The sequence below is a fragment of the Heptranchias perlo genome, chromosome 32 (genome assembly GCF_035084215.1).
Source record: "Heptranchias perlo isolate sHepPer1 chromosome 32, sHepPer1.hap1, whole genome shotgun sequence".
Classification (NCBI taxonomy): domain Eukaryota; kingdom Metazoa; phylum Chordata; class Chondrichthyes; order Hexanchiformes; family Hexanchidae; genus Heptranchias; species Heptranchias perlo.
The window spans coordinates 11930877-11956870 of NC_090356.1; the positions used below are offsets into that span (position 1 = coordinate 11930877).

Below are 25994 nucleotides of genomic sequence, written 5' to 3' on the forward strand. Positions count from 1 at the left end.
TATTCTAATCTAATTACCAGGCATGGCATTTAGAGTCAACTTGACTTGCCTTCCTTGCTCCCTCCATTCCATCCAGGAAGGACAGTGGCTAGTTGTTCAGTAGACAACTGACCAGTGTGGGTTTGAGCCTTTGCTAGGTGGACAGCTGATACAATGAATTCCTCATGAGCAGCGTAGTATACCACAACTCCCAGTGCACTGCCACCATCCTCCTGAGCACAGCATGGACGCGCACCAGGGGTGCAAAATTTCACAATCAACTGCTTGACTCTCTGCAATCTAATCATGATAGCCGCCGAATACTATATATGTGAGCACGTGGTCTCATATCCAGCCTCCAGGTAGCATATTGAAGCTGCTATTGTACCAAACCTCCCTTTTCTCATCAGCTTAAACAATGGACATTTGCCTTTGGCATGACGGAAGGACCCACGCAGGCTAACTTGTGATGTGCCAGCCATCTTGCTGTCTAGACATCCAAGTCCATTGCTGCGTATCAAGCTTACTCCAGATTGTCATGAAGAATTTTTTGTAAAGGTGTGTGTGCTAAGTGACAAGTCAGTGTAGGTAAGACCCCTCCCTCCCTGCAACCATTTCCCCTCTTTTTTTTTTCCTCCCCACCAGTCCCCACATCATAACTTGGTGCTGGACATTACAAATGGCCGGAGGAAGTCCTTCTGATGCATATCTAGGACTTCAAACCATGGAATGGAACTGTTTGTTTGGTCACTTGAAGACTGGGGGAGAGGAGAGGGAATCCAACTCCAAGCCACCATCTGAAGCCACCTATAAGTCTTCAGCTACATGGTTTAGAGATGCAGCTACATTTTTAAAACCTCACATTGAAATGCCACCAGAATGCAGCGCCATTGAGTTTAAGGGAAGACAAACCGTTGTATGTTATCGCTGTTTCGTTTTTATCTATTGAGATAAATCACCATAGCCTGTGATTTATGGGCTCTTTACATGGGCAAAATGGCTGATGTGGCGAGTGTTTTCTTGTTCCTATATTGTGAAATATTGCATAATGGCTTCTGTCCTGAGACTAATTCCCTCATTGCCCTATACAGTATATCTGGGACGGGCAAATGTAGTCTAGTTAAAGGGCAGCAGGTCAAAGGTGGAAAAACCTAAACATTGTTCTTTCTAGTCTGTAGTGACTTCCTGTTTTCAAACACTAGAGAGTTTGGGCAGTTTGTCAGAGTAGGGTTGGAATTATAAGTCGTAGATAAATGAAATTTAAATTGTCAACTCTGCTGCAGGATGGACATCTCATAATGACATTCTGCCCTAAGGGAAAGATGGTGGGGTTTGTCTCATATCCCACCTCAATACAAACATGCATTATGTCATATTGTCTCAATGTAGCACTGTTGGTATTCCAGTCTCCCAATAGAAGGTTAAAAAGAAATACTAGACTGTGGGAGGTTTTTTTTAAAGAAAAGCTTAAAATTCTTTGCTCCCCTCCCCCAACGTCAACTCTGCCTCTATTACTGAATATTATCTATTTTCTCAGGTGTTGCACATCGAAGCCAGAGCAGCGAAGGAGTGAGCTCACTCAGCAGTTCCCCATCAAATAGCCTTGAAAACCAGTCTCAGAGTCTCTCCCGATCTCAGAGTATGGATATCGATAGTGTATCCTGTGAGAAAAGGTAATCAACCTGTATCTGTGCATGGACGACCTCCATATTTGTGCAGTAATCATATAACTTAATGTAAAGAAGCAATGATTGGACAGGAAGGTTTGGCAGATTAAAGCCTACATTCTTAGGAAACTGAAGTGGTTTTCTGCTGATTTTTATTTTATGAATAAATTTGTGATTCCAGATAAACAACATGCTAATTATTGATGCCTTGTGAGGATTGTTCAAATGTGTTTATTATTAGAATATAGGATCTTGAGCTAATTGGAGCACTTCAGCTCACTGTAAAATGAACATAGCCATATCAATCCATGATTTGATTTGAGATAATAGAATATTAATGTAGTAATGCAAGCAAATGTAGTAATTTTTGGAAGAAATGGCTTTTGCAGTGGGTTGGAGTGCCATTATAACATTAGCAATCCATCAGGAATGGGTCTGCTAAATTACAAAACAAAATGTTAAGCTTCTATAAGTGAAAAGCTAATAGTGAGAAACAAACGACGATGTTATGTTTACGCAATGTAAACCAACAAGACGGTAAAACCAACAGACTTCTATATTTAACACTAAAAGTGGTCTATTACTAACTCCTGAAGAGCCAGTAATAAGTGACTGTTTTAATTATTTGTTTCATCTTACAAATATAAAGTACCTAGAAATGAACTGATTCAAATTTCTTGTTATTTAACCAAAACAATTTGGCTAGGACTATGTTGCTGCCTTTCATTCAAACATTGATCTTTAAAACAAACTTGCAGCTGGTTGATTGCTTAATTCATGCAGTAAATACCAATGTGTTACTCCTTTAAACAGCATGTCCCAAGTGGATGTAGACTCAGGAATTGAAAATATGGAAGTTGATGAGGGTGATCGCAGGGAAAAAAGGAGTCTGACTGATAAGGTACAATGACTCGTGCTTGTGTAGATTTTGCTGTGTAATTTTGTACAGTAGGCCTACAATAGTGGCCAAATGTTGAAGTGACTTAAAGCAGTGATCTTAGATTCTGCTTTTCATGTCTTAAACTCTGGAATTTGAATAGGGTATGGGGAAAAGTGACAAACTATTTTTGAGGTGTTGAAGATTGCTCATGAAAGTTGCTATGTAGTGTAGTTAAGACACTCTAGTTTAAATCTAATGTCATACTTTTGAGTTCCAGCTGTTTGTGAAGAGTTTAATGGGATCTTAACTGGCCTGCTGAGTGAAGCATCACATGAAAGCTGTTCATGCCAGTTGTGGGTGGGAGAGTGAAAGAGCACTTGCTTTTGTGTCTAAGATCAGCAGTGTTTGGTATGGTGAAGTATGGCATACCTTTTGAAATTGAATATATGTACTTTGTACTCGGAATTTATATGAAATACTTGCTATTGAGATTATAAATTTATGCCTAATGAATTTAAGGCCCACTGCTAATAATCAGACTTAACACGTAATGTATGTGTTATGGTAATGAAGTGCTGATGAAACAGTCTAAACTACTGGTTCATTAGGTTGATGTAATTAAACTCCAAAATATTAGATGCCCCAATAGCTTTATGGATAGATTAGCTAAATGCAATGCTTAGCATGACATTGAGTCCTATAGACCATGAAGGCCCCTGTACCTGGTTATTGTTGAGATAAACTTTCTTGGTTGGGGTGGGAGAGGGGAACTGCAATTGACATTAGTGTCCCTGGAGTAAGGAAGACAAATATTGATGGGGTTCTTGGTCCTCATCTCTATCTAACGACCTCCCTACTCCACCTTTCTTTGTGTGATTGTGCTACTGTTGAGATCTAGTATCTGCCCCAGTCAATCAGTAACAACTGCTTGTGTTTTTAGGAACCTTCTTTGGGGTCATATGTGTCAGAAGAGCAAGCACTTTCGCTTATATGTAAAATCTTCCGGGTCTCCTGGAAGGAACGTGACAGGGATGTGATTTTCTTACCTGGTCTGGCTGCAGAGTTTAAACAAAATGCAAAAGAAGGTAAGAACTAACGGCAATAACAGATGGTCTGGAATTACCTTTCTCCAAACTTTTTCAGCCAACGATAATCGTCAAGCAAAATTTGGAAAGTCACACATTTCCTTACTTTGTTTTTGAATTTTCAGCTCTCTTGCTACCTAACTCTCTTTTTAATGTCGGGTTTCTGTTCGTCACATTCTGTTTCTCTGCATTTGGGAGTAATTCTGTTTTGCCTTCCTGTAATGCTATGAACTTTTACCATATAGGGACAGTTTTTGCTAATCACACATATATAACAGAAAATGTTCCCCCAGGTCCATGTACTGATTAGATTGGTATGTATGTTTGACAGAGTTTAGAGTAAGCACTGACTTGTAAATGGATCTCCAGCTGGCTAATAAATAAAATTAATTGCAGTGTACAGTTGTAGAGGGGAAACTGTCTCCTCAGCATGCTCAATAAGATTAAGCAATTGTAGTGGTATGTCTGTGATCAGAAGATAAAATAGTGCAACAAATAAGTTAGGTGTGAAACTTGCCCACTGTGCACCAACTTTGTATGGTTGTGTTCAGAAATCAAATTGAATACTGCCTGTTTATGAAGTATTTTTTGCTTGACTAGTTTTCTCAGACTGGAAAGACTTGATTGGCCAGATTCTAATGGAGGTTCTGATGCTGTCCACTCAAATGCCAGAAGACAACCCATTTGCCAGTTTGACTGCCACCTCTCAGCCTATTGCAGCAGCTGCAAGGTCACCTGACAGGAACTTGCCCCTTAACCCTCCATCAAGTCATGGAACAAGTCCCATGTTTTGTAGCCCGGGTTCTTTTGGTGCCAGTTCTTTATCGAGGTAAGTGTGATAAGAGTCCAGATGTTTTCTGGTGTGTTCAAATGTTTGCTCAACGTGTAAGAATTGTTGAGGGCTCGAAATGTGATGTGGTATTTTTGTAATTTGAATGAAAATACCTGTGACAAAGAAAGCATGGGGTGGGGGTGCATGGGGGAAGAGAGTGAAATAGCCTGTCATAATTTTCTTAATGCTATACTTGCTTTCTACAAGTCTTCTAAAGATGACTGGTCATAAAATGGGGCATTTTCATATTTTGCAACCTTATAATTTGGGTGTGTTTGCTTTTTTAAAAAAAGGCTTGTGTGTTCTATTATCTTTTCTGGTGTGACTGTTTTTTCTTCGTTGGTTAAGTCCAGAGATTTTGCCTTTGGTCTTTCTCTTGTGTTTAATATTTTGTTTCCCCATTCTTTGACTGATCTCACTGTGTAATTATTCTACCTTTTCTAACAGCAAAAGATGCAGGTGTGTTTAACAGCACCCCATTGGAAAAAGTATATTGATTCACAGCTGGACGTTTTCTCCTGATTGTCAATTCCCATGCTTCGGTGCACTTCTGCTTCATTTACTAGAATGTTCAGCTCTGAGATTTTTCTCCTTTTTGGAGAGTGTAGGATTATGGTCAAGTATTCATGTCCCTGATTTGCTGCAAGAATACAGATGCAATCTTTGTACTTTGTGGGAGTACCTTCACCACACGGACTGCACTGGTTCAAGAAGGCGGCTCACTACCACCTTCTCGAGGGCAATTACGGATGGGTAATAAATGCTGGCCTTGCCAGCGACTCCCACGTCCCATGAATGAATAAAAAAAAACAGTTGACTCCAATAATTGGCAAGAATTACTTACCTATTGTATACATATATTAGATATGTGCATTGATTGGTTTTAAATCTAAACGTTTTTAGCATAGCAGTTGACTCCGATTTCAAGATGCTGCAGGTAATTTTATAGCAAGTATAGGTTTAAGATGGGAATATATATTTTGGATGATAATGTTGGGTGTTTTGAGTCAACCACTGGATAGCAAGCGAACGAGGTATATTGACTGTGTCACAAGTGCTTTATTTGCCAGAATTTGCTATTTTTTGAAATCACTTCTGTTCTATTTAGGAGTGTAAGGAAGGAAGAGATTTGTTTTTTGACGTGCGTTTTGTCTGCAGCAGTTTGGACAGCTGGTTAGCTAGTTCTTGTGAGAACAACTGAGATCAGGATAGTGTGTCGTCTTGTGTTATACAACACGCACCGAGGAAAGGAGCCTATGACCCAGAACTAAGAGTCACGGTGGTAGAAGAGAGGCTGGCAATAAGACTGAATAAAATCCAGTGCTGACACAGGCTACAAATAGTTTTGGTAGTGATTTGTAAAACCCATAAATTAAGTATAAATCACTGTTGTGAGTGGAATTTGCAGTATGGATACCATTATGTCATTAGCTGTGTTTCATAGTTCTCATTGAACTAGAGTTGATGAGTTGCTTTATCTAATTATTACTCGCCCAAGGTAGAAGGATTCCAGAGGCTAATGCAGGATTTTTTTCCAATTAAGGTGTCCATAGACATTAATTATAAAAACATCATTTTGTTTAGTTATTTTCTGTAATTTTAAACATCTTTGAATAAACTCTTCATGCTATTCAATTTTTTGACCTCCCAAATTCAGGACAGCACATAATTATTTTTTGTCTTAAAAGAAGAAAGCACTTGAAGTGATGAGATGCTTTAAAACATTTGCTTCTTTTAATGTGGGCAAGAATCCCTTTAGCCTGGAATGGGGATGATTCATTTCAGTGTAAAACTATGTTTTTTTTCTTAATGTCAATACTGTAATTTAATATAATAGATTATCTGGAAAATCTTGATGCCAACCATTAGTTATTTGCTTTAATAATTAAAGTAGGGAAGGGGAGAGAAACATGCAATTTATATTAATGGATGTGATGGGAAAATCTATTAATACCAATGTTTGTGTTCCAGTAATAATGTAGAACTGAAGTATAAGCTGCTGAGCCATTGTATTGTGACTAAGCTCTTCATGACTGCTCATAAAATGTGGGTATCTTGTGATTACCTGGGTATTGTAAGAGCATTAGTTGATTTATATCGTCATCACTTACAAAACTAATTGGAATTACACGCTAACACTGTGTGTGTGAGATGCTATTGTATGTGAAAGGATAAATGCAGGTATGCAATTCTAGGGATACAAGTCTGTTAATCTATTACTTGCTGTTTCATTTTTCTCTTCTCTTCTTTCCTACTTTATAATTTCTCTCTGTATCTCGATGTTCTAGTCTGTATGGAACCAGCCCAAGTTCTCGATCCTTTACAGCAAGCCACCCCTCCATGATTGCTGGCAGTGCTAACCAGCAGCCTAAGTTTGCAAGTCCTGTTTCATTGACGCCCAGTTCTCCTTGCCAACGTACTATGGCTACTAGTCCTTCCTCAACGCAGGCCAGTTCTTCAGGACAACCATCGTTGACCATGGGCTATCCACCCTTATTCTCAACTTCTCCCAGGCTAAGAAATGTTGGTACAAGTCCATTGCCAATCACACCTGTGTCTTCCAGCCCGCAAACTATTGCCAGTAGCCCTTCATCAATTCAAATGAGTTCTCCAAGACAACGACCCTCTGTAATGGGTCCACCATTATTTCCAGTCTCTTACACCTCTCCTACAGCAGCTCCCCGCTCCTCTCCACTGAACCAGCTACCTCCTAGGTATTGTGAACTAGAATGTATCAAGTTTTGAAAATTTCTATCATGAGCTCTTTTAAATATTTATTTTGATATTGGAACATTTATTCAAAATTTATACAGCATTTGTGTTTTTATATACATCATTTGAGTTACCATTAAAGAAATTCACAAATACATCTAATATTGAGTTTTCAATGCACTTGGTATTTTGTTTTAGCATGAGAAATTTAAAAAATTTGAACCGATTTTTAAAATTGTTTTCTGACTGTGATGTCCTCTTGTATAAAGGGTCCTAGTCTTAACTTATTCCAATTTGAATTCCCTTAGTGCGTGAGGTTTGCTACCTTTTAGGTAGACCACTGGATATTTCAAGAGAATGTAATAAGCCTGGGAAGTACAAGCGGAGCAGGAAAATTCCTCAGTGTATTCCACGGAAGCTAGCTTATGCTAATAGAAGGGTTGACTAATTTTGTAACCACTTAAGAAACCTATCCATTAAAACATTTTGTTTCTCACGCTATCCATAATGAAGATATTCAAATGTACACAAGATAAATGGGATACTTTTAAGAATATGTTGGAGAATACAAAGTAACTATATTCCATTGTGAAAGAAGTGTAGCAGAGAGAGGAAAACTGATATGGACAGCAAGCAAAATAATGTTGCGGGGGGAGGAATGAAAGAGTGAAGTCCTCGTGTATAAATCTGCAGACAAATCAGATTATGGATGAAAATAACAAGATTAAGAAACTGGCTAAAATAGAGCTCAAGTAGAAAACAAAATTTAAGATTGTGGGGAATATAAAGCATAGAATGAAATGCTTTTATAAGTATATATTCATAGCAAACTGGTGGTCGGGAAACAGTAGGATCCCAAGCGTGACACTGTATCTCATGGCCAAGTGATGGTAGATATCCGAAACATCTTTTGTGTCACTGCTCACAGAGGAAACCGTGGGCTACCTTCCCAGTCAGAGGTGGAATTTCCGGGACGGACAAGGAAATATTAAGGGTGTTAGAAATTATTAATAAGGAGGTAGTTATGAATAAGGCTGAGAGAAATAAAACAGGATATATCAACCTGGCCTGGATCAACTGCTCGCTATGGTTCTAAGGAAATGGCTAATGAAATTAACTATATCCTGGCAGGCATTTTTAAGGGATTCATTGAAAATGGGAATAATGTCTGAGGATTGGAGAAATCTAAATGTAATGCCAATTTATAAAAGTAAGCCTAACTGCTGTGGTAGGTAAAACATAAGAGCAGCACCCTGAAGGAGAAAATAATGAAGCACCTAGAAAAATATATGTATTAATAAGAGGAAATTGCCATGGCTTTATTGGTGGGAGGTCACATGGAATATGGTATGCAATTCTATACTACAATGAGGGCACCCTGGCTTTCGAGAGGCTAAAGAGGAGGGAAGCTAAACTGATACCAGGGATTAGGCACCTGAATGAGGAGGAGAGACTAAAGAAGCTGGGAATGTTTGCACTGGAGAAATGAGGCTCGAGAGACCTTATCAAAGTTTTCAAGATTTTAAGCATTATAGTTAGACTGAACCCCTATACATCACTTGGCATAACCACAAACTCTGTAAACAGAGGCTGTGGACACGAGCTTAGTTCGGGCAAGGTGAACAGACAGCTTTAGATTTAACAACTTCACACAATGGATGGTGAACATGTCAAATATGCAGCTCATGGAGACATTTGAGGGGGTAGTAGTATTGACAGATTCAAGAGGGAGCTGAATAGATTTTTTTTTGGTCAAAGAATTAATGAAGGAATAAAGTGAGTGGGGTATGGTATTTTTTGAATTTGAACCAGGCAGATGGCCCGCAGTGGTCTTTCCAGTCCTGTCTGCTTGTGTTTGCCTGGGATGTCCATTTCAGAAATGCAGTTTATGTATTCATGCTGCTGACTTCTGGTCTTAACTCCTGAGTTCCTGCTGATCGTAGGCCCATGCACCAGGGAAATGAGAATCTTCCTCAAATTGACCATGCTGCAGAAACTTGAATATATTTCTAATGGATCGAGCTAGAAATAAAATGCTGAAACAGTTATGCAAGCTGTTTCTTTGAAAGTTAACTATACTTTGCTACTGCAGATGTGGCTTCTGCTGCTCCTAAATAAATTTTAATAGTTCAGCTACTAGCAATCATTTGTCAAGGTGCTCCTTCTGGAGAAATTCAGCTCATCACTATACTTTTTTACATTTAAAAGTACTTATACAGGATATCCTTGTTAACAACAACAACTTGCATTTATATAGCACCTTTAATGTAGTAAAATGTCCTAAGGCGCTTCACAGGAGCATTATTAAACAAAATTTGACACCGAGCCACATAAGGAAGTGTTGGGACAGGTGACCAAAAGCTTGGTCAAAGAGGTAGGATTAAAGGAGTGTCTTAAAGGAGGAAAGAGAGGTGGAGAGGTTTAGGGAGGGAATTCCAGAGCATAGGGCCTCGGCAGTAGAAGGCCCGGCTGCTAATGGTGGAGCGATTAAAATCGGGAATATGCAAGAAGCAAGGATTGGAGCAGTGCAGAGATCTCTGAGGATTGTTGGGCTGGAGGAGGTTACAGAGATAGGGAGGGGCGAGGCCATGGAGGGATTTGAAAACAAGGATGAGAATTTTAAAATCGAGGCGTTGCTGGACTGGGAGCCAATGTAGGTCTGCGAGCACGTGGGTGATGGGAGAACGGGACTTGGTGTGAGTTAGGATATGGGCAGCACAGTTTTGGACGAGCTCAGGTTTATAGAGGGTGGACGATGGGAGGCTAACTTCAGTTTGCAGCAATTTCTATCAAAAAATGGTTAAGCACAGTATCTTCCCTGTCTTCCATATAATTGGATTAGTGTAGCACCCACATTTTTTTTTGACATTTTTAACTTTAGATTAATATTGTCTTTTCACTATCTCATATTGTTTAAGATTTGTGAGGTTGGGTGTTTACCAAATCTTTGTCGCCCTCTGTTATATTGCACTTGCATTGATATTAGTAACTATAGCAGAAAAATGCAGTTATTCCCTGTTGGTTAGTAGAAACCACTTGAATTTGGTAACATTTCTGGGATTTCAGTTTAAAATGGCCTTGTTTTGTAAGATCTGACTTGTAAAATAGTTTTTGTGGGGCTTTTTGTATGTATCAGGATGAGAGATGGCATTGCGGAGGAAGGGAATACTTTTTACACTTTTGGCATTCCATTCCTGCATCAAACACTTCTAGCATGGATGGTTGCATGGTAAAGCTCCATTCACTCTGTCCCAGTAATGTGCATTAACTCACGTCTCAGAAGAGCATCCCCGATGCATCAGCGTTATTTATTTTTCTGTCTTCTCACATCAGTGGCTATTGTAGCCTTTCTGAATAAGATTCCCAGTATGTGATGTGGACCCACTCCGTTAGGTATTAGGCTGAGAGAGCAGAAGCTTTTGTAACAGCTGACCATTTGAGCACTTTCTAGGTTACATACCTTTTAATTGTTGCTCTAAAAATTTTTTGCTGATGCCTTGCTTGTGCTATTGTGGTTACGTGAACTTTGAAAGATGCAGTGTAACCTAATTGTGCTTATCTCGCTAGCTTATTGAGTTAGTATTCTTAAGGTTACTGTTGATTGTCAATTTTAGTAAAACGACCTACCTTGATGGAACTTGAAAATGGGCCCAATAGAATTTGATTTGCTTTTTATGTTTGGGATAAACTATTTTTAGTTAGCTACTTGGAAATGTAGCTACTCGGGGAGAAAATCTGAAGGACTGTGGGGATGGGCCAGGGGAATGGGACCAATTAGAAAGCTCTTTCAAAGAGTCAGCACAGACAGATGGGCTCAATGGCCTCCTTCTGTGCTGAATCATTTTATGATTGTAATGTATGTTTCATCCTCAGTACTTCCACAACTGTATTGGTAAGGGTACTTTAGAATTGGGAGTGTGAGCTGAATTTCTCCACCTTGATACAGTTTGTGCCAAACTATTGAAATTAATTATTCCTATTTTTAAATAGATACCTTTTTAATAAATAAAGTGAACCAAAATAGAAGAAGATCCATTATCAAATCAGCTATAATTATAACCAAGCTATTTTAAGAAATACAAATTTTTGCCAATTCCAATTATGTTTTTCTTCCTTTTGAAATAAATTTGTTAGTTGTGATCTGTTGGCGATTGATTATGGAATATCATTACAGAGCATAGATCAAGACCTTTGCAGCACTCATGAAAGTTACTGCATGTGTAGTTCATGAGTAATGAATTGCACAGCTTGTTCTTAAACTGTATTGTAGGACTCACTTATTTAAAAACACTCACTTTTATTTTGGTAAATTACATTTAAGCACAATAAATCAAGAGGAAACAAATTCATCAAATTTCTTGTTTTGATTCAATGTCTTTTTTTTCTTTTCTGTTTTGATTTTCATGCTAAATCTCTAAATCTTCCCTCTGGTAGTATCTACAACAACCCCTTTTCCCTTCTCCTCTTCGCTCTTTCTGATTTACCTGAGGACAGCAGTGATGATGATGACGATGATGATGATGAGGAAGATGATGTTGATTTGTCTAGTGTCCAGTTTGGTTCCAGGTATCGGTTATACAGGACTGGCAGCTTTTATTATAATGGGCATGGGTTAAGCATTTGAAAGTGCAACTAACAGCATGTGATTTTTGTAGCTACAGTAGGATCTTTTTGTTACCTAGTCTCCTTTCTTCATTTCTTATTACACATTCTCTTTTTCACTTTGTTCCTTTGTAGCTGCACATCTGTACACTGACTGCTTTGTTTCAGTTTAAAGCTTTTGGGTTGAGCTGTAAATGCTGTGCCAGGAGATGGATAACTGGGGAGTGAACCCAGCAAATGGTGTAGCCAAAAAATATATGTATTGTTCATCATTAAACAGTAAAATTCCCTCCCTCCATTCTTAGGCCTCAAATAAGATGCAAGAAAGTGTGCAAGAGCAGTCTTTAATGACACTCCCTCCATTTTTTTTAAACATTCAGTGGTTCAGTGGTGTGGATTATGATTGCAACCCTATGACTCATCATCCATGATGCCACATATTGGTGCTGTAACGTACTGTGCTAGTATGTTGCCCTTGAAAACATATACAATGCTTGCCACATCGAAGCAAATTGGAGTATTGCAGTAAGGGAGTCTCAAATCTGCAACTGCAGATATGAATGACATCACCATCACTTTGTTTTCTTCTGTTATAGGCTGAGATAAATGGTCAAATTGTATTTTCTAAATTGATCATTAATACCACACAAAGCTATGAATACAATTAATTGCTAATATCAGATAGCTTTCAAAAAGCTTAAAACCCAGAGGTATTTAAGTTGAATATACTTAGTTCGCTGTAACTGTACACTTTGTTCATTGAAATACGATGTGGTAAAACAGATTGCTTATTAAATGAGTTTCGACTGCATATTGAATGCAGTTGGACCTATTTGAATCATAGTATTTCCTTGGTAACAAATTTGGGAAGTACTTTTGTGCACATGGCACTTTCTTTCAATAAATGAGAAGAAAGCTGAAAATGTTCTGATTTGTACTCCTGTCATCTTGTTTGAATTTGGGAAGACATGGCAGAGTTTATGTATCCTAATGAGCTATTCCTTGTAAGTAATGAGACATGATTTTACACCCATGAGTTCCTTTGAGATAATTTCCCAATTTCAGCTAGGCTTAGTCGAAGTAATGTGTTATAATATGAAAGGGAGAAATCAATGTGCTAGTCTTCAAAGGCTGGTCTTATGAATTTTTTAGTAGCTGTTTACAGAGCAATCTAAATAGAGAGCTTAAGAGTAGATTGCTTGCTTTTCTTCTTGTTTTGGGGTAATCTGTTATGTAGGTGGAGAGGGTGGGGAAGAACATAAGAGGAATAAAATTCTGGAAATGGCATTTCACGGTTTTATATGGTAGGACTTTTTGCTGTAGTCATGCTGTATACGAGCTAAGTCCATTACAGTCCACGAGTGGCAATGAAAGTAACACTCATATTGAAACAATATGCAACCTAATATTCACTACTTCAGAAAAACATAGAAGACTGGCAATTGCATTGCATTCGAACACTGTCCTTTCACCTCTGGACTTCGATTGAAAGCCTGTAAGGCTGATTAAATGAAAGTCTGTTCTTTCTAAGCTGTAAAGATCCTGCATGTAGCAAGTTTGAGCCATTTTTTTATATGCACGAGTTTATAGTGCAAAACTGCTAATTTTGTACTAATTAACCAACTTGGAGAGTTCATGATGATTTCCTAATGTAGGAGATGGTATTGTGTTCTTCTGAGGTTGAGGTTAAGGCTTCTGCCTAATCTTAAATGAGCAGCAGCATAATTCAAAATGGTGACCTGAAATTTTGAAATTAATGGCTATAGAACTAAAATTTGATTTCTTAATTTTCAACCGTGTTTAGGACTCAAAAATGTGCTCAGTCTTGTTTTACGCTGATCAGTTAAATACTGCAAATTAATGTGGTGGTCATTTTTTTAAAAAGTGGTAGTTTAAAAGTATTCCAGACAACTGCTAAGTTTGGATGAGAAGCCACGTTTCCGTTGGGCACAACCTATTTGTTTTATACATAGTCTGTGCCAAACATCATGATTTAGATACTGTTGTGCTTTTGGATAGCGTGTATTGAAGACTTTGGCCTTTAATATAATGCACATGGATGCATGCATGTTCAATAACTTGATTCCTTCAAGCAAATTGTGCAATGAATGTTACATAAAACCTCACTGCTACAGACATGTTCATGTGACCGTCCTCTGTTGAAACACAAACAATTTTGACTGGCTTGTGAAGTGGTGTTTTTCATATGATCAGGAGGTACCTGTTAAGTTGTTTTTACCAAAGAAACTTAAATCCATTTTTAAGCTTTTTCTCTAGTTTTGCTGTCTTCCCCCTTTCCCACTTTTTTTCTTTCCTTTCTCTACGTGACAACTAAGTGATGTAAATACTGCTTACAGCTGTGCACCTTTATGAATTGCTAGACAGGTAATGTGTATTGACTGAGAATGGTGGGAACACATCTTTGCTATCTTTTCCCAGGATGAATAAACCTGTTTAAGAAAATATAAGCGTGTTATATCTTAGCTAACTAGACTTCAGACTGTCCCACTTTAGTTGCCTTCCTCTTTGAATGGCAACAACTCCTTAGCATCTGGATTGGCATTTCTTAACACCACCAACTGCTCCCGTGTTGCCTATTCAAGATTGGAGTCCCAAGCTCTAAAGACCACCATTTTGTTAATGGCATGTACATTGCAACCTGTCTTATATTTATTTATCTACACAAAGTGCATAATTCATAGATTAAATATGACTGTGCATTGTATTATTCATACCTTATGTACAAGGCATAAAACGCTCTCGCCACTACCATCGTACACTTGACTTAGAAATGCTTGATTTTTAATTTTTTTTTCACCCTCCCTTTCACAGCCTGGGTACAAGTGGTGCTTGCTCAGAGTCTGGCAGTGATCGTTTTACAATTGAAGCATGTAAGGAGACAGAGATGTTGAACTACCTCATAGAGTGCTTTGACAGAGTTGGAATAGAAGAGAGAAAAGCTCCAAAGGTAAACTATTAAAACAACTTTTATTTTTAGCAGTCTAGCCAAGATTTCCAAAAATCACAGTATGTAGTATGGATACCCAACTAATATCAATCCTTGATGTCTTTTTGATCATAAGAACGTAAAGCATGAAATGCGAAAAGGCTATTTAGTACATAAAACCTATTCCTTTCACAGACCATGTGGAATCTATCCTATAATGGACTCCATTCCAACCATTTAATCTCCTGAGGGAAAGTTTTTTGCCTATAAACTCAAAGGGAATCCAAATATTCATCCTTACTGGCATCTCCTCTATTCACCTGTGATCTGCTCCACTGACAAGTAATTCTTTGTTTTTTATTCCATCTCTCACTCCCTCCCCTAAGAACAGAAGACCTTTTACAGGCCATGCAGCATTTGATCACTTTTGCTTTTAACCTCTAGTCTTGTTCCCAACTAGATATTTATTCAGCTCCTTTTTGAAGGAGCCATCAACTATGCCTCAGTCGCTTTTGATGGGGAATCTTTTCATCTATCCACTACTGTGGGTAGGGGGAGTTAAGGCTTGTTAATTTTAAATGTGCTCTCTTGTAAGGCTGCTTTTATGTTATGTGAAACCCATGCTAACACCTCCAGTTTCTAACGCATGGGTCTCAAACAGCCGACTGCAACCCAAAGGTAAACCTGCAGGATTCACCAAACTTGATCGCCAGGGCAGACCTGACAAAAAACAGGTAATCCCAGTCACCAGTTCAAAAATTCATAGCAGATTTACTTTTGTTTTTACAGCCAGCTTGGTAAAGCCAGTACATCTGGAACTAGTGGTTCTACATGGGTCTTACATAATATAAAAGCAGCTTAAGTGAAATCAGTAAAGTTGTAAAATCAATGAAGTTGATCTGGTATTTTTAAAATATTAATATTTTGATTACTGGAACCATGGATGGATACATCTGGTTGGGGGGCGGGGGGAGACAGGTGAGCGGGTAGAACAGCTGATGGTGGAGGTGTTGACTGAAATTGAAGCTACTGTCTGTTAAATTGACACTTTTTCCAATAACATTTTAGTTTAGATTATTTCTAAAACTTACAAATACAAATTGTAAAGCAATTTAAGATTAGCTGATGTGTTGATAGACATCCATTCATTTGTTCAGGTCAATTGGTCTAATTAACAAAGGTACTCAACTCAAATGTCAGTTTTCAGTCAATCTCTTTTAATTGCCTCTTATTGGCCATCTACAGGGGAGGGTGATTAATTCTTTGTCGGCCTCTTTAGGGCTATTGAAGAAGTAAACCCAACTTCCAGATCAAACAGCATTTGGGAACTAAGTTATAGGTGCTTATAGATATTTAGAGAAAGGCCAGGAGACACTTCTTATTTGGTTAATTGAAGGTGTTTTTATATTCTGCTAAGACCTATGCCAACAGTGCCAATTTTGGCACATGGATCTCACAGGCAGCAAACACCTGAAGGTAAACCTACCAGACTTACTAAAGCCAGGAAAAGTCCGTTTTCAAAAAAAAAGTGTTATATTTATAGTTAAATGTGACCATGATACTTGCAAGCCTTTTCCTTCCGTTTCAATGCACCCATGATGGCAGCTGATATTTGAAGTGTTGGAACACTGCAAGTGACTTCAAAGGGCAACTGGTGACTAAAAATATATTTCAATCAGTAAACATGTTGACTGTGTCCAGCATGTCGCCACTTGATTTTTGGATAGAAATACAGTGTAGTTGCACAATGCCACATGATGTTTTGGGTTGGAAGGCAGAGTTGTTCTTGTACCCCCTCCTCAAAAAAAATTACAAACAAACCTGCCTCATCACATGATTTTGAGTATCACTGACTGACACTTCTGAGAAATGATCTGCCTAGTAAAAATGCTGACGGAATAAAACTTGTTAATAGTATGAAGGAAGTAACAAGGAATGATTGGCATACTGTTTTAAGTGATCTTGGTCATGAAGGGGGGAATTGAATTTAATCTAGCGGAGTATCTCTCAAAGTGTCATCTTTGGAGTATATTTTATCCTACCTTTGCTGAAATGTTTTTATACATGAATCACTGCAGAATGTAATGTGTAACCAAAAATTTCTTAAATATTTTCAGATGTGCAGTCAACCATCTGTTAGTCAGCTGCTCAGCAACATCCGATCCCAGTGTATTTCCCACGCTGCCCTTGTATTGCAGGGGGCCCTCACACAGCCAAGGTTAGTTTCTTAGTCAAAATGTAAGTGTACATCAGTTTGCTTCCTGATACAATGATTAAATCGGTATTTTGGGAACATGGGATGCTTCTTGGTTGTCTAGACACAAAATTAAAACTTCCCTGTTATCTCTCAATAACCTTATTTTGTCTTGAACCATTACTGATTTTTAGCATTCTCTTTTACTTTTAAAGCTTTCAAGATAATGCAGTGTCATGAAAACTTTGGTAACACAGCAGTGAAGTTGCTTGCTTTCCACTACTGTAATCACTGGTTCAAATATCAACATTACTTATGAGCTGTGAATAGAAGAGGCTGGGCTGCTAGTCTCACCATCAGGGAAAGGAAGGTTTCATGCACCTTGTGCAAACAAGTCAGAACAAATAATGGGACCAATTTGCCATTGGTTGCCTTGCAGACTGGGAAATAATACATTTGTTTTAAAAAGTCAAATGGCTTCTAATCAACATCCTGTTTCTTCTAATGGAGTCATGTGTATTGATTTTGTTATACCCTTGACGTTTGTAGAATTTGACACAGTGATTCCAAACTAATTATAGTTTCATTGGATGTAATTTGGTTTGCGGAATCTGATATAACAGCTGATTCTATAGGTTACTGCTTTTGCATAGAATGTATAGCACAGAAACAGGCAATTCAGCCCAACAGGTCTATGCCAGTATTTATGGTCCACACGAGCCTCCTCCCTCCCTACTTCATCTAACTTTATAAGCATATTGTTCTATTCCTTTCTCCCTCATATGTTCATCTAACTTCCCCTTAAATGCATCTACGCTAGTCGCCTCAACTACTCCTTGTGGTAACGAGTTCCACATTCTAACCACTCTCTCTGGTTAAAGAAGTTTCTCCTGAATTCTCAATTGGATTTATTCGTGACTGTCTTATATTTATGGCCCCTAGTTCTGGTCTCCCCCAGAAGTGGAAACATCATCTCTACCTCTACACTATCAAACCCTTTCATAATCTTAAAGACCACTATCAGGTCACCCCTCAGTCTTTTTTCTAGAGAAAAGAGCCCCAGCCTGCTCAATCTTTCCTAAGAGGTATAACCTCTCAGCTTTGGTATCATCCTAATAAATCTTTTTTGCATCTTCTCCAATGCCTCTGTACCCTTTTTATAATATGGAGACCAGAACTGTTCACAATACTCCAAGTGTGGTCCAATCAAGATTCTATACAAGTTTAACATAACTTCTCAGCTTTTCAATTCTATTCCTCTGGAAACGAACCCCAGTGCTTGGTCTGCTTTTTTTTTAATGGCTTTATTAACCTCGGTCGCTACTTTTCGTGATTTGTGTATCTGAACCCCCAGATCCCTCTGCTACCCTACCCTATTTAGACACTTATTTCCAATGAGAATGTGGGCTCCTTATTCTTCCTACCAAAATGTACCACCTCACACATCTATATTGACATTCATTTGCCAATTACACGCCCATTCTGCAAATTTATTAATGTCTTCCTGCATTTTGTCGCAGTCCTCCTCAGTATTAATTACACCCCCCAACTTTAAACTTTTTACTTTAAATACATCATTATTATACTAAAGGAGAAGATCTTACCATTTAATCAACTGGAATATTAACAATAATATTGTTATAACAAATATATGTGCTGCAGGATTCAAATCTCATATTGGAAAATGGGACTAAAATATATTTCACTATGGTTTGCTCCTGTTATGAGCCTGTTTATTGGTGGTTCTAGAAGATTTTCAAACAAATTAATAAATAGTTGATTTTCTTTTAAACACTAGCCACTTGATCAACTGTTTTTAACATTTTTTAAAAAACTGAAATGTGTTTGACCTGTATAGAACTGATAAAATTTGTTAGTTCTGGCTGACAGAAAAAATGTCTCATGATCTCGCCAAACAAGAAGTTCCACAGTGACTTTTTAACTTGGATTTTCTCTTTACTCCCTTTTGCCTTTGCACCTAGCGACTCCAGTTATTTCAACCTTCACAGAAATTCCATCAGTTTTGAAGAAAAACTGCACCATAAAGTTTAATTAGTCCCTTCTCTCCACAGATGCTGCCTGACTTGCAGAGTGCTTCCAGCATTTTCTGTTTCTGTTTCAGATTTCCAGCATTTGCAGTTTTTTGATTTTTGTTCACATAAATTCCAGTGCCTTGATCCCGCTGATTCCTCTGCCCTCCTTTCTTCACAACTCCCTGCACATCAACTTCCCCACTCGCACCCAAGGCTACCCCCTTAATTTTGCCATTATGCAAGGCATTGCTACCTCTGAGATTTTAATCATTTACAGGGCATTCTTGAATCGCTGGCTTGTCTCCTTCATCATCCACTTTTACCTCCCCAATTCCAACCCTATTCCACTCATCTCTGTCGGCCGTGGTAGTTTACTTAGTTCTATCTGATGCCTTTGCTCCATTCAAGTCACCCGTGGTCTTCCACCTTTTTTTTTCCTGGTACAGTTCCCTCCTCCTCGTCTTCAAGTATAAGGGCCACAGATTCACACATCTAGTGAATGATTGGCTGTGTTGTCTGACACCAAATCTGACTTGATCATTTGACAATATTAAACATCCTTTTCCATGACCAAATATTTGTACTACCCTGGGATCATACTGGAGGGTAATGGCAATCTGAGACTCCTCAGCCACTACATGTCTTCCAACCCTCTGCCCCTCCGTTCTCATCTCGAATGTCAAGTGCAAGGTCCTAATGGATCCTTATTGATATTTGCTCAGTATCCACTTGGTTAAGTGGTAGCACTTTCGCCTCTGAGTCAGAAGGTTTTAGGTCCAAGTACCTTTCCAGGATTTGAGCATGTAATCTATGCTGTAACTTTAGTGCAGTACTGAGAGTGTGCTGCATTGTCGCAGATGCTGTCTTTTAGATGAGACATTTAACCAATGCCCTGTCTGCCCTCCTAAAAGATCCCATGGCATTGTTCAAAGAGGAATAAGGGAGTGTGTTCTCTATGTCCTGACTAACATTTATCTCTTAATCATCACCACCAAAAACAGATTAATTGGTCATTTATCTCTGCTGTTTGTGGGACTTTGCTGCATGCGAATTGGCTTGCTACAGGGAGAAGTAATTAGCCCAAGAAAAACACCAAGTTCTTTTTGGTTCTGGGTGCTTCCCTTTGTGCAAGTGTATGTAATAGTTTTTGATGCAGATGACATGCTCAGATTCAGAATGTCACTGACAAGCTGGTATCACAGCACTGTTTTTAAAAACAGTTTCCATTCCGAAGGTGGAATTGCCAATGAAAGGGGGTGAAATAGAATATAAAAGTAACAGTTCAGCTTTGCCCCCATTACAATAATGCAAACATTCATGAGGTTTCCCTGAAATTACAAGGGCTATAAAATGGATACAGCTTTTATGACATAAAGGTACAATTTATACTAGAGAGGTCAACATGGCAATGGTCTGTTGATACCTTGCAGGCTGTCATTAGCATTTTAAACACAATGTCATTATCAGGGAGAGCCTCTGGACTAATTCATGATCAAAAACGCTGTGCCTCTGCCATACTGATCATGGCTAGGCAGCCACTTGGTTTTCAGTGAAGCGCGTGGACTTCATCTTAGAACTGGGTTACTACAATGAAGCTAATGAGGCAAAAAATGTATTTTTATCGCACAGGTCCTTGTTGCAGCAGTCATTGCTAGTACCGTATATGTTATGTCGGAATCTTCCTTATGGCTTCATTCAAGAGCTAGTTAGAATGACTCACCAGGACACAGAGGTTTTCAAACAGGTGAGCAGTTTTGCAGATATCCCTGGCTTCATTAATGTCTTATTAAAAATGTCAGCCTCGGTTCACTGGTGGCAATCTCACCTCTGAGTTAGAAGGCTGTGGGTTCAAGACCCACTCCAGAGACTTGAACACATAGTCTCAGATTAGTACTGACTGAGTGCTATACTGTCAGATTTACTGTCTTTAAAATGAGACCTTAAACCAAGGTTCGTCTGTCTCCTCAGGTGGATGTAAAAGATCCTGTGGCAGTATTCAAAAAGAGCAGGGAGGTTTTCCTTCTGTCCTGACTAACATTCCTTCCTCAACCAACATACCAAAAACAGATTAACTTGTCATTCACCTCATTTGCTGTTTGTGGGATCTTGCTGTACACAAATTTGTTGCCTCACTTGCCTGTACTTCAAAAGTACTTCATTGGCTGTGAAATGTTTTGGGATGTCTTGCGGTTATGAAAGGCACAAGACAAAGACAAGTTTCTTTGTTCATTATTTTCATGTACTCAGGATTTTCCTAACTTTTTTTTGTCCTGTTCCCTTTTCTAGTAATATAAAGGAAGATACAATTCACAGCAATGGAGCACAGTCTACTGATAAAATTGTGTTTTGCACCAAAAAATTAATTATCCAATAGTTTGAATTGAGCAACATAGATAGCGTAGCAAAGTGGGAGTTTAGTGCTGAAAATTGCTTTATCAGATCATTTGAATTAAACAACTTTTAATTGACTGACTCTATTTCTCTATCCTCTCCCCTCCCCCCCCACTAAATTGGGATGGTTATTCAGTTGATGCTTTTATCCTGCATAGTGTTCGCGATTATTTCAAATTAGCATGAAGTAGTATTTCATTACAGTGGAGTTCTTTTGCCTTTTTTGTTGGTATGTGATGTTAATTTTAATCTGAAAAAGGTTGTCAATTTACAGGCAGTTGCAAATTCACATAAACTGGAAAGTAAAGAGACTGAAGGATGATTATGAAATGACACTGGGAGGTGACAGCAGTGATGTTTTGAAGGGGGGAAATATAAATAATGGATTGGCAATGCGTTGAGTTATGTAGTGCTTAATTCTCCTATCATCTCGAGATTGCCTAGCACTGAAGATAATTTGTTTAGGTTGGGGGGATTTGACTGTTCTTGACGGAGACGCAAGATGAAGTGCCATTGAAGTGAGGGACAGACATATATGGTATTCCAGTTGTACTTCTGGAGAAGTTCGTTGTTGGTGTATCGTAGTGTACATGTATTGCAGAACAGTGGGAAGAGGTAGTTATACAGTATAATTTCTTAAAGCAAACTTCCTTGGCCAATTAGCTCAAGTTGCATTTAACATAGTTTACCAGCTCTCCCAGTTGGTAAAGGTAATATGCAACTAAGCCATGTACATCAAAGATTACAGGTTTTATTCCTGATGTGTGCTCAGTTAGGGAGGAACATTAGAAATTGAATTTACTGTGGAATAAATGGCAGACTTTTTTTGGCACACATTTTGACTAATTTATGGGGAAAAGATAATGCAGGAGGTGTCGCAGGAAGGCATGACAAGTACGTCGTAAGATTAACATTGATACTGTTATTAGAGTGTCACCTGCTGGTAACAGGTAAGTGTAACAGGCAAGCTTGGATATTTAACATGGGAACTCTCAAAGGAAATGTTTACAATGGAGTACGTGACCTGCGTACAAATTGTAATACTTTGTTCAATTTCTTGTGGCATTGTAGATGGACAGTCAAGAGCAAGTTTAACCTTCAGGTGAAGGGAGGTTAGAGGGTTGGAGATAATTGGGTCGGGATGAGTGGATGTAATCAGTCATTTTAAAGTCGTACATTCTGTATTTTTATATAATACTTTGAGTTTATATTATTGTAGTTAAATAACAAAACTTGACAGAATTTTGGAAACAGAGAAGTCGATTTGGTTGGGCCGTAGTAGTTTTTATCCAGTGCAAGATGAGGAGCGGAGGCAGAAAACTACGATGCTACAGCACCACTACTGATGGGAGAGTGTAATCGCAGTGTGACCAGTTTACATAGGCTATTTCCATTATAAATGTGGAGATAGGAATTTATAATGGAAAAAGTTGATGACAAGAAGTACGGTTTTGTAAACGGGAAGTGCGTGGAGACATCTGATGTTTAATATATTACTAGTCGATCTCCCGTGGTGCTTCACATGTAGAGTGAAGATCAGGTGTAATCTTTAGGTGAAATGGTGGTAAAAGATGAGGGATAATTGGATCAGTGGGTGCTGATATAAATTGAGTCCCCATTTTGAACTCGTACATTTGTTCCTTATATTTCTATTGTAAATTCCTAGGTCCACATTTATAATGGAAGCTGCCTATGTAAACACATCATGCTGTAATTACACCCACCTGTCAGTGGTGGCACCTCTGTACTTCCACCGGAGAGGGGAGAAGGGGAGCATGCAATTTCAGGGTAACCAAGCTTAGAAAGGCAGATTCCATTGCAAATGTGAACATAGGAATATTGGAAAAAATTGGAATGGCATGCAGATTTTGAATATTTTATATGGATTATAGATAAGCAGAAGTAAAGTTAACAACTGTTGGCTAAACTATTGCCTGAATGATTGAAAATAACATGCTTTGGCAATTAACCCCCTTCCCTCCCTCCCCCATCGTATACTTTCATATGCATTTTCCGTACCCATACATGTGTGTATAATATATGGACAGTCCCTGAATTAAAATTTGCAAAGAAATTTGACTTTTTTTGTGTACTTTGAAAGATTATTTGTAATGTGTTGTTTCACTCTGTTTTACATGAGATTCTGAGCTTGATATTTTCATCTTCTGTTCAACAGATCTTTATTCCAATTATACAAGGTCTAGCAATGGCTGTGAAAGAATGCTCCTTGGATGGTGATAACTTCAAGTACCCACTTGTGGTAAGAAGGGGGGAAACATCATGTTTCCTATGTTCTAGACCTAATATTTATGGTACCAATTTATTTCTAGATGTCCATAGTTCATGGTATGAATTCTTTCAAGCCAGTGCTGAGTGTGATTTCATATTTAATTGTTTGCTGCAAATTCAACTTCTCATATTTTGTTGCACAAAATCTCTCTATGCTTGATCTGTTGTGACTACTCCAGTTATCCTGACTTGTAATTATGCAGAAATGCTAGATACAAATGAACATATCATTTTCCCTCAGAATTCTTTTATCAACAGCTGTTCTTGTTTACGTACCTCAATGTCTTGTGCAAGATTATTTCAGATATTCTATCTTTAGAAAGATATACACATTCTTGTTTAGTTTAAACCTGTCCATACAATTCTCAAACTCAGTCAAATGCAATGCATTTTCTAAATTTCCAGTGTCAGCACGTTGTTTGGAGATGGGCAACCACAAAGAACGGATTCAGAATATTGATATTCTGTGCTCGTGCTGAGCGTTAGCCATGGCGAATGATGCCCTCAGTAGCGGCATCCATGCAGTTTCTCAGAAAGAGGCATTTGGCTTTCCTGCTGATGTGCCAAAGCCATCACATGGCTCATTTACAAGCAGCTTTGATCTGAGGAGCCGAGATAGTCTCAAGTAGCTATATAACTGATAGTATAAACCGTCATTTAGAAAGGCATGGATTAATCAAGGACAGTCAACATGGATTGTTAAGGGAAGGTTGTGTCTGACTAACTTGATTGAATTTTTTGAGGAGGTAACAAGGAGGGTCGATGAGGGGTAGTGCGTTTGATGTAGTCTGCATGGATTTTAGCAAGGCTTTTGACAAGGTCCCACGAGGCAGACTGGTCAAAAAAAGTAAAAGCCCATGGGATCTAAGGGAAAGTGGCAAATTAGATCCAAAGTTGGCTCAGTGGCAGGAAGCAAAGGGTAATGGTTGACGGGTGTTTTTGTGACTGGAAGGCTGTTTCCAGTGGGGTTCCGCAGGGCTCAGTACTAGATTCCTTCCCTTTTGTGGTATTTTTTTAATGATTTAGACTTAAATGTAAGGGGCATGATTAAGAAGTTTGCAGATGATACAAAAATTGGCCATGTGGTTGATAGTGAGGAGAAAAGCTGTAGACTGCAGGAAGATATCAATGGACTGGTCAGGTGGCAGAAAAGTGGCAAATGGAATTCAATCCAGAGAAGTGTGAGGTAATGCATTTGGGGAGGTCAAACAAGGCAAGGGAATACACAATAAAGGGGAGGATATTGAGAGGTGTAGAGGAAGAGAAGGACCTTGGAGTGCACAGATCCCTGAAGGTAGCAGGACAAGTAGACAAGGTGGTTAAGAAGACATACGGGATACTTTCCTTTATTAGCCGAGGCATAGAATATAAGAGCAAAAAGGTTATGCTAGAACTGTATAAAATACTAGTTAGGCCACAGCTTGAGTACTGCGTACAGTTCTGGTCACCGGTCACCATATTACAGGAAAGATGTGATTGCACTAGAGAGGGTACAGAGGAGATTTATGAGGATGTTGCCAGGACTGGAAAATTTTAGCTATGAAGAAAGATAGGATAGGCTGGGGTTGTTTTCTTTGGAACAGAGGAGGCTGAGGGGTGATTTAATTTAGGTGTATAAAATTATGAGGGGCCGAGATATTGTTGAGTACATTGAAGGCTGAGATAGATAGATAGATTTTTGGACTCTAGGGGAATCAAGCGATATGGGGATCGGGCTGGGAAGTGGAGTTGAGGTTGAAGATCATCCATGATCTAATTGAATGGCGGAGCAGGCTCGAGGGACCATGTGGCCTACTCCTGCTCCTATTTCTTATGCTCTTAGAGTGGGCAGGAAGGACCTATTTCCCTTAGCAGAGAGGTCAATAACCAGGGGGCATAGATTTAAAGTAATCGGTAGAAGGATGAACGGGGAGCTGAGGAAATATTTTTTTAACCCAGAGGATGGTGGGGGTCTGGAACTCAGTACCTGAAAGGGTGGTAGAGGCAGAAATCCTCATCGCATTTAAAAGGTACTTGGATATGCACTTGAAGAACCATAACCTACAAGGCTACGGACCAAGTGCTGGAAAGTGGGATTAGGCTGGGTAGATCTATTTCAACCAGCCCAGACATGATGGGCCGAATGGCCTCCTATGCTGTAAATTTTCTATGTTTCTAACTGCTTTAATCCCTGGGTTATGGAAGTGGACCATTTATCTCATCATGATGCCAAGAAGTGTGGTTGAGGCCAGGACTTTATTAAAAAATAAATGTATAATGGGAAAACTATCGGATTGGAAGGACCTTTTCCATTATAAACAGTTTCATTATCTTAAACTAAAACCTGTTGGACACAGGTGCAAACAGGATATAATTGGTTACACTATGCTGTGGGATGTGAGCT

At 38.8% G+C, this 25994-nt stretch overlaps 1 protein-coding gene across 2 annotated transcripts in view; it reads left to right on the plus strand.

Moving 5' to 3' along the window:
- Positions 1 to 25994, plus strand: part of ube4b (ubiquitination factor E4B, UFD2 homolog (S. cerevisiae)) — a 77804-nt gene that overhangs the window by 20896 nt on the left and 30914 nt on the right. Inside the window, exons 3-12 of one of the 2 annotated variants that reach the window (XM_067970368.1) lie at positions 1517 to 1652; positions 2460 to 2547; positions 3467 to 3611; positions 4212 to 4440; positions 6732 to 7157; positions 11590 to 11721; positions 14590 to 14725; positions 16822 to 16922; positions 20561 to 20675; positions 23499 to 23582. In XM_067970368.1, the coding sequence (XP_067826469.1) occupies positions 1517 to 1652; positions 2460 to 2547; positions 3467 to 3611; positions 4212 to 4440; positions 6732 to 7157; positions 11590 to 11721; positions 14590 to 14725; positions 16822 to 16922; positions 20561 to 20675; positions 23499 to 23582 (1592 nt within the window). The remainder of the gene's footprint in view (positions 1 to 1516; positions 1653 to 2459; positions 2548 to 3466; positions 3612 to 4211; positions 4441 to 6731; positions 7158 to 11589; positions 11722 to 14589; positions 14726 to 16821; positions 16923 to 20560; positions 20676 to 23498; positions 23583 to 25994) is intronic. The other variant, XM_067970369.1, reaches the window with a different exon arrangement.